Raw genomic sequence first — 14,377 nt, 5'->3', positions numbered from 1 at the left:
CTGGTTTATGATATTGTCTATGACTACTCTGGCACTAAAATAGAATTGAATAGTTAAAACCATATTACTACAGAGCTGAAAATATTCACTTTAATTTCCCCTTTAATAAAGAGTTTGACAAGCCACGGCTTGGACTAGATCCTAGAGATCCCCACTAATAAAGATAAATAATTCTTATGATTGAAAGAAAAATTCTCTACCAAAGTAAGTGAATGCTTAACTAGTGGTCAGAAAATAATTCCCAGAAAGCAGAATGTAGAAACTAAAGCAGTCTACATTCATATACTAGCTAGAAAAATGAACAAAAGACATTGATTACTACGCTAGCTACTTATATCTATGAAGCATTAATAACACTATAATGTTAATACTGTTGTACCTAATACACACATGAACACACATACACATATATATATAAATAAAACAAAGAAGACAAAAAATAAAGTCTGATTTTTTAAAACCATACCTTGCAAAAAGCAGACTAAAATGGAACTAGAGCTAACTCCAAAAATTCAAGTTGTTCAAAGTATATGGACTGCCTAGAAAATAGTCATCTTACAGGGGAACCAGACAAAGAGCATTCTACATTCATCATTTATTAGAAGATAAACAAGAAATGAAAACCATTAGAAGAAACTCATTTTTGTGTTTTTCCCTTTCTACACAGAAAGAATATATCCGGACTTGGCCTACTCCATGTTCCTCCCAAACATTTTATGACTCTCACCACCTTCATGCTCATGGGTCTCGAAGGGTTATTTCCAGATCTCCCAAAGTTCTCTACCCACGCAAAAGACCTCAGTTTCCCAGTGAATTTACTGTAAGATTAAAAAAAAAAAGCTATCTTAAATTCAGTACTAATCTTCCCTATATTATCATTTCATAACACCTGCATGAATTCACAAACCAAAGTCTAAAAAGCTGGGGCTAAGTGCTCCCTCTATGTCCAGCACTTGTGTCAATTTCAAAGAGTAACCACTGCAAGTATGCCTCATGCTCAGCAAAAGAGGTAGCTTCCAAAAAACAAATATTGCCACTTCCGAGGTACAGAGGCGATAAACAGACATAACTCAAAGAATGGGCTATTGAAAGGAAGAGGCTGGCTGTGGGGCCCAGAGAAGTCCCTCTGTGGTGAACCACACTCAAATTTCCAGTCACTGGAGGAATGTTACGGGCCATGTAGTGAGACCTTCCGGACTCTGCACGTACCCGCCAGGAGGGTCAAACATACAGAAGCTCATGCCTTCTCGAACTGCCCTGAGCTCAGAAGCTGGGTAAAAGACATGTTGCCAGCAGTAAACTTGGCAATGGTGTGTCTATATCCATAAAGCATGAGAAGAATGGGTAAAAAAAATGGTGAAAACTGAACAAACCATTGAAAGTGAAAATGAAAGTTGCTCAGTCATGTCCAACTCTTTGTGACCCCATGGACTACATAGTCCATGGAATTCTCCAGGCCAGAATACTGGAGCAGGTAGCCTTTTCCTTCTCCAGGGGATCTTCCGGACCCAAGAATTCAAGCAGGGTCTCCTGCATTTCAGGCGGATTCTTTACCAACTGAGCTATGCTGCTGCTGCTGCTAAGTCGCTTCAGTCGTGTCTGACTCTGTGCGACCCCATAGACGGAAGCCCACCAGGCTCCCTCGTCCTTGGGATTCTCCAGGCAAGAACACTGGAGCGGGTTGCCATTTCCTTCTCCAATGCAGGAAAGTGAAAAGTGAAAGGGAAGTCGCTCAGTCGTGTCTGACTCTTAGCGACCCCGTGGACTACAGCCTATCAGGCTCCTCTATCCATGGGATTTTCCAGGCAAGAGTACTGGAGTGGGGTGCCATTGCCTTCTCTGACTGAGCTATGAGGGAAGCCCAAACAAAATCATTATGGAATAGAAAAAAACAAAAGCACTTGGCAAAGTTGAAGCTGAAATATGGAAATACTGGTTTTCTCCTGCAAGGTCACAGTCCTCTGGCCCAGGGACCCTGCTTGAGGTAGGGTTCAAGTCCCTATCAATTCTTGCTTCCCCGGTTCACAGGAAGTACCACTTATGGTCAGGTTAATTCGCCTAGTAATCATGTCATTTTTCACAAACTCCAAAGAAACCATTTTATACTGGGTCTCATTGTGAAGCTGTATTTCACAGTAAGCATCCTACCTTAATTGAAGCAATATGGAGCAAAGTCTCTCCTCGATGATTTCTCTTCACAGCTGTATGGCTAATGGGCCACAGCTTTGTTGCTGAGGGGCTACACATCATTCGTCTGTAACTTGGACTGTTCAGTGTAGAAGGCGGCGTATCTGGTGAAAGGCTAATGGATTCATCCAATATAGTACGGCTATTCCTACTTAATGTGTCACCAACTTTAAGTTTGTTTGAAGGTGGTGAAGAACAGCCAAGCAATGGCATGTTTTCTAAGAGCACTGTTTGCTTAACAGAGTTTCCACCAGTGCTCTGACTGCTGCTTCTGCTTCTCTTAGAAACAGGACTGGAAATTCTGTTGTGACGCCCACGCTTCCCATTACGACCTGATGGCAAAGATTTCTTGGACGGAAGATAGTTTGCAGAGACTGTCTTCTCAGGAGTCACTACTTCATTCTTGCTCTCAATTTCTGGAGATTCTATATGCTCAGCCAATGGTAAAAAGACTTCATCTAAGCATTCAGATTCTGTTACAGACCCACTTGCTAGTAAGTCTATTTCACCATTTATCTGCAGGTTAGCAATCACAGATGGTTGGCTACAGAAGGATACCAGCTTTTCCTTACTTTCCCCTTTGCAGTCAAGGTCACCATCTGCCTTTTCTGCCTCTAAATTCCATTTTCGGTTGACTTCAGCTAAAGTTTTCTTTTTCTGTTTTTTTCTAGATCTTGTGGAAGGCTTCTTAGGTCCCTCAGAAACCTCCACCGGAGGGCTCGGAGAGACAAATTCGTACATGGAGGTCTGGTGAGCATTTTCATCATTTTTCACAGAAGGCTGGGTTTGCACTGAAAGTTTACTCACAGTATATCTGACTTTCTTACTTCGAGGACTAAACCACATTTTTATTGAATTCTTCTTACTTTGTGCATCATTAAATAAACTCTTCCTAGATGTTTTTTCTTTCAAATCTGATAGGAAAAAGGAAAAGAAATTTGTTACATGAACTTAATCTCTCCCATCCTGAGCTCCCAAAGAACTGTGTTGATAGTTCTCCTAAGGTGTATCACCTTTTATTTGTGTACCTCTTCCTTCCTTCCCAGATTATGAAAGCAGATATTCTCATTCAACAAATATTTAGAGTCCTATCTGATTTTAGACCATGTTCTAGAAACTTATATTCCACTGGGAAAGACAAAATATACAAACAAATAATTAGAACATACAGTCTGCTGTATGGAAGCATAGCCATGGGGAAAAGCTATATTAAATAAACAGATTAACAGGTGAGACTTTTAATAAACAATAGTCAAAAAAAATTAAGACTTATTAGCTGGGGAGGGAATAAAGTCAAGAAAAAAAAACAGACGTATTAGCTGATGCTTAATTTTAAAAGAGGACTTTTGAAAATTAATCAATATAATTCACTATAAAACAAACTAAAAAGAAAAACAAGTGGTTTTTCTCAAAAGATATAGAAAAATATATACACTGGCCAAATCCAGTATCCATTCATTATTTTTAAAAAGGCTCAGCATCAGGGATAGAAGGAAACTTCTTCAACCTGCTAAGGACATCTACAAAACTACACACCGCTAGTGCCATCCTTAATGAAGAAAACCTGGACTACTATTTTGTTCCTATTATCTTGTTTCTGTCATCAAGACAAGGCAAAGATGTCCACTCTCATCATTCCTATTCTACATCACACTGAAGTCTTGGATAGCACACCAAGGTTAAGAAAAAGATAAAAATCACATGAATTAGAAGATATAAAAATGTTATCTGCTCAAAGCTAACTTGATTAGTGATATAGAATATCCCAAAGAATCTCTTAAAAAAAAACAAGTGACTGTTCAAGGTCATAAAATACAAAATCAATATACCAAATTCAATTGCAACTGTATTTCTATATACTAAAAATGAACATATGTAAACTACCAGACAATGCAAATTCTTGTTGGCAATGTTAAAGACTTCAACTATGCTAACAGCCAAAGAAAACCACGAAAATGTTTTATATCAATCAGGTGGCATGACTTGGCTGGAGTGTGGGAGAATAGGTTGGAAGAGGGCAAGAGTGGATGCAAGACTAATCGCTAAGAGGCAAAGTAGTAATATAAGTAGAAGATAACAGCCTAGTGAGGTGATAGTAGAGAAAGAAGTAGAATCATTTGAAAAATATTTAGGAGATAAGATTTACAGGATTTGGGGATGAAATGAAGAAAGAAGAAGGTGACAAAAACAATGCATATGTTTCTGGCTTATAGCACTGGATGCACCTAGAGTAAAAACACTCATGCTGGCAGGGACAATCTGCTCAGGCTCCCGAGCACACCAACATGCTCCTGTGGGGTGTCCCAAGAAGGCCAGGCCCTGGATGCTTTTTACCCAGGCCATTTCTCAGGACTGTGTGTGCAGCAAGCAACCCTGAGGGAGCAGCAGTGTTTCCCCAGGGAAAAAAGCAGGCCCATTTCTGCTTTCTCTGTGCATGCTAAGGCACTCAGTCATGTCTGACTTTGTGCAGCCCTATGGACTCTAGCCCACCAGGCTCCTCTGTCCCTGGGATTCTCCAGGTAAGAGTACTAGTGTTATATACAGTCAATTCTCCAAAGCTCTGAGTTCCTTTCCTGTATGGCAACCACCTGTGTGTGTAGGAATCCATGATGGGCCCTTTGCCAAGTATCATCACAGATGCAAAGGTGCACTGAGGAATTTCAATGGCAATGTGATAAAATATTTGCAAATTTTTTAATGCATGTACTCTTTCACAAGGCAATTTTACCTCTAGTAACCTATCTTACAAAATATACAAAATATTCATACATGTGCCTAGAAATCTGAATGTGTGAGTGTTAACTGCAGCAATATTTTTAATACCCCAAATGAGGAAAAAAGTCAGTGTTTATCAACTGGAAATCAGTTAACTGTGGAGGATTTATATTACAAAATCTTATGGAGCTGCTATACACATCAACTAACATGCAAAGATCATCAAGACACTTTAAGTGTAGTACAATCCTACTTACATTTTAAAAATTCTATTGTGTTTATATTCAAATATTTTCATAAATTCATAAAAGAAAGATTAGGAAAGTTAACTAAAAACAGTACGTCTGAAAAAGATTTTGTGTTTTTAGGTTGGGAATAAAGGGTAGAGGAGTATGTCAAGGCTGTATATTGTCACCCTGCTTATTTAACTTCTATGCAGAGTACATCATGAGAAATGCTGGACTGGAAGAAGCACAAGCTGGAATCAAGATTGCCGGGAGAAATATCAGTAACCTCAGATATGCAGATGACACCACCCTTATGGCAGAAAGTGAAGAGGAACTAAAAAGCCTTTTGATGAAAGTGAAAGAGGAGAGTGAAAAAGTTAGCTTAAAGCTCAACATTCAGAAAATGAAGATCATGGCATCTGGTCCCATCACTTCATGGGAAGTAGATGGGGAAACAGTGGAAACAGTGTCAGACTTTATTTTTTTGGGCTCCAAAATCACTGCAGATGGTGATTGCAGCCATGAAATTAAAAGACGCTTACTCCTTGGAAGGAAAGTTATGACCAACCTAGATAACATATTCAAAAGTAGAGACATTACTTTGCCAACAAAGGTCCGTCTAGTCAAGGCTATGGTTTTTCCTGTGGTCATGTATGGATGTGAGAGTTGGACTGTGAAGAAGGCTGAGCGCCGAAGAATTGATGCCTTTGAACTGTGGTGTTGGAGAAGACTCTTGAGAGTCCCTTGGACTGCAAGAGATCCAACCAGTCCATTCTAAAGGATATCAGTCCTGGGTGTTCTTTGGAAGGAATGATGCTAAAGCTGAAACTCCAATACTTTGGCCACCTCATGTGAAGAGTTGACTCATTGGAAAAGACTCTGATGCTGGAAGGGATTGGGGGCAGGAGGAGAAGGGGATGACAGAGGATGAGATGGCTGGATGGCATCACTGACTCGATGGACATGAGTCTGAGTGAACTCCGGGAGTTGGTGATGGACAGGGAGGCCTGGCGTGCTGCGATTCATGGGGTCGCAAAGAGTTGGACACGACTGAGCGACTGAACTGAACTGAACTGAATTGAAAGGGTAGAGGGGGACTTTCACATTTTACTCTACACACTTTCATACTGCTTACAAAGTTGCTAAGAGAATGTTCTCTTATATTTCTTATGTAAATTAAACAAAAAGAAAATAAAACTTGTATAATACAAGTTATATACCTAATTGGTGACTGAGCTGGCATTTGAATTCCTAAGTTTTCACTAAGTAAAAACTAACACTTTTCACTAAATACATACAATATGTAATACTGTGACTTATAAGAAATATACATTTGGCCTTTGTCCACCTTGTTGTTGCTGTGTAGTCACTAAATTGTATCCAGCTCTTTTGCGACATCATGGACTACAGCCCACCAGGCTCCTCTGTGCATGGGATTTCCCAGGCAAGAATACTGGAGGGGGTTGCCATTTCTTTCTCCAGGGGATCTTCCCAACCCACAGATTGAACCTGTGTCTCCTGCATTGGCAGGCAAATTATTACTGAGCCACCAGGGAAGCCCACTGTACCAGACACAGAGTTCCTAAAACCCTTGAAATTTCCTATATGAACCACAGGGGCATCTTTTGTTACATTTAATTGTGTTCCTAGTTACCTAAACAGCTCCAGTAAAAAAGATAAAATGGGTGTCTTTTATTATTCATAACAAGCCCTGGTTCAACCACACCTGAGTTTATGTTAATAAGATATCAGAAAGTCCCTAATGTTGGAGGCTGGTTGCCAAGGGAACCAACTTGGATTAAAGGGTTAGAACTTTCAATCCTACCCCCTGACCTCCAGGAAGAGAGGGACAGAGGTTGAGCATAACCGAAGGCCAATGATTTAATCAATCAAAACTTTGATCAGGCTCCTCTGGTAGCTAAGACCATAAAGAATCTGCCTGCAATGCAGGAGTTCAGTTCAGTTCAGTCGCTCAGTTGTGTCCGACTCTTTGCGACCCCATGAATCCCATTCCAGCCATCTCATCCTCTGTCGTCCCCTTCTCCTCCTGCCCCCAATCCCTCCCAGCATCAGAGTCTTTTCCAATGAGTCAACTCTTCGCATGAGGTGGCCAAAGTATTGGAGTTTCAGCCTCAGCATCAGTCCTTCCAATGAACACCCAGGCTGGACTGGCTGGACTCTCAAGAGTCTTCTCCAACACCACAGTTCAAAAGCATCAATTCTTCGGCACTCAGCTTTCTTTATAGTCCAACTTTCACATCCTTATATGACTACTGGAAAAACCATAGCCTTGACTAGACAGCCCTTTGTTGGCAAAGTAATGTCTCTGCTTTTTAATATACTGTCTAAGTTAGTCAAAACTTTCCTTCCAAGGAGTAAGTGTCTTTTAATTTCATGGCTACAGTCACCAACTGCAGTGACTTTGGAGCCCCAAAAAATAAAGTCTGACACTGTTTCCCCATCTATTTCCCACAAAGTGATGGGACCAGATGCCATGATCTTAGTTTTCTGAATATTGAGCTTTAAGCCAACTTTTTCACTCTCCTCTTTCACTTTCATCAAGAAGCTTTTTAGTTCCTCTTCACCTTCTGCCCTAAGGGTTGTGTCATCTGCATATCTGAGGTTATTGATATTTCTCCCGGCAATCTTGATTCCAGCTTGTGGTTCTTCCAATCCAGCGTTTCTCATGATGTACTCTGCATAGAAGTTAAATAAGCAGGGTGACAATATATAGCCTTGACGTACTCCTTTTCCTATTTGGAACCAGTCTGTTGTTCCATGTCCAGTTCTAACTGTTGCTTCCTGACCTGCATATAGGTTTCTCAAGAGGCAGGTCAGGTGATCTGGTATTCCCATCTCTTTCAGAATTTGCACAGTTTATTGTGATCCACACAGGTTCAATTCCTGTCTTGCGAAGATCCTCCGGAGAAGGAAATGACAACTCACTCGAATATTCTTATGCAGAGAATCCCAGGGACAGAGGAGCCTGGTGGGCTACAGTCCATGGTGTCACAAAGTCAGACACGACTGAGCGACTAACACTGAAAGGTTGTAGTTGAATCACGCGAATACACCGGGATTCTTGGCCCCTGGAGGAGAAGAATTCAATCCGGGGCCAGAGACGAGGCTTGATCGCTCGGAGCTTTTGTGTAATAAAGTTTTATTAAAGTATAAAGGAGATAGAGAAAGCTTCTGACATAGGCATCAGAAGGGGGCAGAAAGAGTACCCGCTTGCTAGTGTTAACAATGAGGTTATATGATCCAAAGAATGTCTGGAGGTTGTAAAGACCTCATCAGACCTACTGCCATAATTTACATTTTAAGATAACACTGTCCTCAGGCAAGATACATCCTTGTAAAGACCAGGTCTACTCCCATAATTTACATTTTAAGATAACAGAAGGTTGAATCCAAAGACTGTCCTTAGGCAGGATACATTATTGTTATATAATCCTAAGGAATGTGGAGAAAGAAAAAAGTTTGTCCTTTCTTCCTCCTTGAAAATTCCAGACCCCTCTCTCCTTGGGGACCCCTAGACTCCCTATCAACCTGCCTAGGAAATGACTCTCAACACACACACACACACACACACACACACACACACACACACACACACCCCTATACAAAGAAGTCTCCATTTAAAAAAAAAACTCCAAAACACAGTTGGAGAGTTTCCGGGCTGATGAACGTGTGAAGGTGCTGGGGAAGCTGGACACCCAGAAGGGACATGGAAGCCCTTTGCCCCTTCAACACACCTAGCCCTATGCACCTCCTTCTGTCTGGCTGTTCCTGTGGTATATCCTATTACAACAAACCAGGAATCTGGTAAGTAAAATGCATGCCTGGATCTGTGAGACACTCTAGCAAATTATTTAAATTGGAGGTGTTGACAGGAGCCTACAATTTATAGGCAGTGGGTCAGAAGCACAAACTGGACCTGAGAGTGGCACCTAGGAGGATGTGGGGGCGGTCTTATGGGACTCCTAACCTGTAAGATTTGACACTCTCTCCAGGCAGACAGTGTAAGAACTGGGTAAACTGACACCCAGCTGATGGCACATCATTGCTTGATGTGTGGAAAACCTGCACATCTGGCGGCAGAAGTGAAACAGTACTTACTGTATGTAATAGTAGGGTGAGTGGTGGTGGTGCTTTAGTCGCTAAGTCGTGTCCGACTCTTGGGACCTGTAGCCCACCAGGCTCCTCTGTCCATGGGATTTTCCAGGCAAGAACACTGGAGTGGATTGCCATTTCCTTCTCCAGGAGATCTTCCCAACCCAGGAATCAAACCTGGGTCTCCTGCATTGCAGGCAGATTCTTTACTGACTGAGCTATGAGGGAAACCCAGTAGGGTGAGTTGAGGACACATAAGGGAAAGAGAGCTTTTCTTTACACAACTTATAATCTTTATGTGTATTTTATTTTTTCAGACCTACCAATCTTGCCTATTAACAGAGGCTCCAGAAATAGAGAATGAACTGTACAGCATTTCACTTTCTGATTCTGGCAGTGGTCCCTCTTCAAGCTCTCTTGCTTTGTTTTTGCCCTTAAGCCCATTCAGTTCAGTTCAGTTCAGTCGCTCAGTCGTGTACGACTCTTTGTGACTCCATGAATCACAGCACACCAGGCCTCCCTGTCCATCACCAACTCCCAGGGTTTACCCAAACTCAAAAGTCAGTTAACGACAAGCCAGCTGGAAGGAGAAGAGGGTATCGGAGTCAGAGCAGACCCTCTCACACTCTTTTTCCATCCGAACTGAACTGATGCTCAGAAAAGTGCAATTAAAACAGGATCTTGGAAATAAAGGCAATCCAAATGAAGATCCATTCACACAGACTTTACATCTAAATTCAACATCTAAATGTCACTTTTCTCTGCAGTGACAAACAGATTTCAAAACTAAGTCCTTTCCAACATAATCTGGAGACGAGAGAAAAGGTCAAAATGAAATGTTATCAGGATAATTTTTTAAGAAAGACTCAGAATTACAAAGACTTAAAGGTTAATCCTTTGCTAGTCTGTAAAAACTCATACTTGATTTTTTAAATTTAATATTAAACACAGCTGATGACATTTTCAATTAAAAACATTGAATTCTGAAGTCCTTAACAGTTATAAAACTTACAAAATGTAGAATTAGGCATTTTAAAGGAAAATTAAGACTTGCAGGTAGTAATAACATAATTAACTAAAAAAAAATCTAAACCTAAAAAGACAACAGAACTTCAAACTGAGGAGCACGTATTTTCTTCAGTAACAACATAATCAACAACAGACTTTAAAATGAGGAACACAAATAAAGGAGTAAATGAAGATAGCATATATTCATGCAATTTACATGTACACAATAATCTTACTAATCTCACTAATCATCCAGTAATAAATTTACTCAGGATGACTTTGATTATGCATCTTGTCCTAACTAAGCAAGAATGACTACAGCAAACACGATTTTAAGTTTTGGATTTTACACAGCATGACTAAGTTACACAGCATAACTAAGAGCGTAAAAAGAGAAAACACCACCACTGCTGGAACATAAATCAAACTTTCAACAGCTACAACAGGTTTTATGGGTGAATGCTTTTAAGCATAAATTATCATATTCATTTCATGAAGAAAATATTGGTTCTTCCTCTACATAGTAAATTTCTTAATGACATTTAAAAGAATTCTATTCTCTGAATTTAAATATTTCTGAGTACTCCACAAAACCCCGAGGAACGGAGACGTACATGCTGCTAAGGAGCTGCTTAGCCAAGAGTTTTTCTTAAAATTTAATAATAAACTATAGAAAAGGGAAGCAATTAGCAAATGTGATCTAGCTATCATTAATCTACATCAAAGGATTATAATGATGTACATTGTGTGCCTTTCAAATTATTCTCTATTATAGGTTTCACAACAGAAGTTGAGAAATCTCTTTGACAAACTAGTCCCTTATTAAAAATCAAAGGAAAGTACTTTGCTACCATCTGTGCAACATTAACGCCTTCACTAAAGAATGATTATTTTGTAAGTTAAGAAGTATTCAGTTCTATTTAAAACAAAACAGCAGTGACACAGCTATTCAAATGCTCATCTCCATCTATTATAAAAAAGTCATAGCATATATGAAACACTATGCAATTCGCTACAGAAAGACCAGCATCTCTCCCAAAACCTTTCCTAACAGAAAGGAAAATTGAGACCCATGAAAGCATAATCAAAGTGTTGCTGTTTTTTTTTTTTTAATGTCACCAACACCAACATATGCTTCACAAAACCTGACCAGCACCTGCAATGTCTGATTTAATAAGATGGGGGACAAGAGAAAATAAAACTTTAAAGTTTAATGCCACTCGTAGAAAGCAGATTATGTTTTAAAGAATAAGGTAAAATTACCCATAAATGGTTGTCAGAAAAATTTATGACAATCTCTTCTCTTTACAAAACACTGAACCAAGAAAAATCTGTTCAAGTATTTAAAAGCTCATTTTAGAAAGTATTACTATGAATTAGGCTTCTTTGTCTCCAGTATACCATATACCATGTCCATGATTTGACAAGGTCTTCCTAATTACCCATTTTAATTACAGTAATTATATATTTTATAGTAAATGAAAGTAACAAGGTTCATTCGGAAGATAAATTGTGAATTACAGGTTTAAAAAAAATAGAGAAAATGTGGCTATGTCCAACCATTCCACTTAATCATATTCAACAGATTACCATTTAATAGAACCACATGATTTTGGAGCTAGAACTTAGGAATCACTTAATCTAATACCTTTATCTTATATTATTTTCCAAGTTCCTCATTACAAAGAGGATGAACCATTATTTGTCACCAACTGTTAGCTCCCTTTACATAGTCATCTTGTTTGCCTTATAATATTTTGGCTTTAGACGTACTTACTAGATAAAAAATATATGGAATAAACTATAAAGACACAAAGGGATATACCAAAAGAAACCACCTCAATTCCCTTCAAGACTAAATCTGTTTTGGGTGGCTAAACCTTGAGAGGAAAAGGTGATAATGATGCAACTTACAAGAAGTAGAAAATACTTTGTACCATGGAAATAACACATCCAGATAGAAATTTACACTTCAATATATTTATATTCTAGATACATTTCATCTTCTCTAAATATAGCAAAAGAGATGTTACCATTATAAAATGGATTATTGAAACCAAAATGTAAGAATTTGTTTTAATATTGTTTTAATTAAGTTTAGTCTCTAGGATATGAATTAGTCTTAACACTGCCAATTTTTTCCTAACACAAGTCAACAAACTACCCACACTTCTAACAAAAGTATGGTGCTAAATGATAAAACAATAGGCAAGATACTGACAATATGACCATCCTGCATGACCTAGGCCCTCAGTTTCCTCATCTATAGAATAAAAATCCTAAAATTATGATTATAGGTTAGGTAAACAGTAAAATTTCAATTCATTTTAAAATAAGTAAAATGTTAAAGCCAGCACAGCTGAAGTCTGATAATGACTAACGTAATCATCATTCATTATAATAAGGAAAATAAACACAAAATGGCCTTTTGAAAGTGAATCACTGTAATTCACTCCCCACACTCCACTTCTGCTCTTATATGAGAAAAACAGAATTCCAGAAGGCCTCAGCTTCCACACGAAAACTTGTTCTCTACTCGGCAATTTTCCTACATCTCTTTTTTAATGATGAAATATCAAGGCATTTAATATTCCAAGGTCCATGAAATGTGAAAACCATACTGATAACTCAAACATCACTAACTAATAGTAAAATGTCTTGAGGAGCCCCGATTCCTCTTGGCATCACATGGCACACAGACCTCAGTGAGCCGAAGTGACTACAAGCGACCCACTGAAGGTTATTCTGCTCCCTCATTAGTACCATCAGAGGTATCACAGCGCTTCTTTATGGGCTAACCTGTGTCTCTCCCAAAATTCAGTTTGAAGTCCTAATCCCATTACCTTAGAACATGGCCTTATTTGGAAACCGGGTCATTGTATATATAATTAGTTAAGATGAGGAAGATGGGGCCCTAATGCAATATGAACCATGATCAAACAAAAAAGGGAAATCTGACACAAACATGCATATATGGAGAACACATGATCGCCTTCTACAAATCAAAGAGAGAAGCCTGGCACTCATCTTTTTGTTGCAGACCTCAAAGTAACCAAACTAACGCACCCCTTGATTTCTAGCCTTCAGAACTATGAGACAGTAAATTTCTATTGTTTAACCCATCCAGTCTGTGGGACTTTTTACAGCAGTCCTAGCAAGCTAATATCTGACTATACAGCAGCTGAAGAAGAATCAAATCAGAACATCATGACAGCCACAAACAAAATAGCACCCAAATTTCAATGCCTGGCCAACATTCCTAAAAGGCCACACGTCTTTAAGAACCTGATGCAAGCCACTTTCACAGAGACATGACATTTTTCATATCACACACTTAAGAGAATCACTAATCCCCACCCTCAACACTGCTAAAGTTGCGTGGACTCTTGATTAAGAATTCCTGCCTAATAAATGGTACAGGGCTTCTCATCCATAAAATAAGTCAGACTTAATTATCTCTGAGGTACCTATCACCTCTTGATTCATAACACTATAAACCTTCAAATCTGAAATAAGTCATTCATATTTTATACATTTATAAAATCAATATGAACCTCAGTTATTTAAGAGAGACAGTGATACTTCCTTCTTACCTGAAAGATCAGTGTCGTGCAGCAAATTCTGAAGCTTACTACACAGCTGGATCATGCTGTCCAGCTGTCTGTTTATCTTCACATCTTGTATCCAGGCTGGGGTATAACACACTGGACATTCACTTCCGATGCAGTCACTTATGCAATTACTTAAAAAGGATCAAAAAATACATAGATATCAACACACATTCAGCAGGATCTAAATTCAAAAAAATAAACAGTATGAACAGAAGTAAATGAAGCAGAGGCTGTTCTAATAAACATTTGTCCATCATGAAATATTAGTTAAAACAGTGTTTTTGAAAGAGTATATCACACTTACATACACATCATGCAATCCACATCTAAAGTCGCTTACGTAACTTGCTACGAAGAGACTATACCTGGTCAGACAAGAGTCTGCATAACTTTTCCCTGTAAATAAATCTAGAGCTTCTAAAGAGAATACAGAGGGAGATTTAAAAAAAAAAAATTTAGTCCCTAATGCATACAAGCCATGCATATGAACCTTGCCTATTCTAAACCGAACACTGT

General features: G+C 39.0%; 1 protein-coding gene across 1 annotated transcript in view; it reads right to left on the bottom strand.

Moving 5' to 3' along the window:
• The window catches only part of BARD1 (BRCA1 associated RING domain 1), a 91,577-nt gene that overhangs the window by 58,652 nt on the left and 18,548 nt on the right, over window positions 1–14,377 (bottom strand). The window contains exons 3-4 of the mRNA XM_005909590.3: window positions 13,844–13,992; window positions 2,149–3,101 (exon numbers count right to left, since the gene is read on the bottom strand). Of these exons, the coding sequence (XP_005909652.1) occupies window positions 2,149–3,101; window positions 13,844–13,992 (1,102 nt within the window). The remainder of the gene's footprint in view (window positions 1–2,148; window positions 3,102–13,843; window positions 13,993–14,377) is intronic.

This window comes from Bos mutus, chromosome 2, assembly GCF_027580195.1.
Source record: "Bos mutus isolate GX-2022 chromosome 2, NWIPB_WYAK_1.1, whole genome shotgun sequence".
In the NCBI taxonomy this organism is placed as follows: Eukaryota; Metazoa; Chordata; class Mammalia; order Artiodactyla; family Bovidae; genus Bos; species Bos mutus.
Note: the sequence above shows the minus strand (reverse complement) of the source record. Positions and strands in the feature narration are given on the sequence as shown.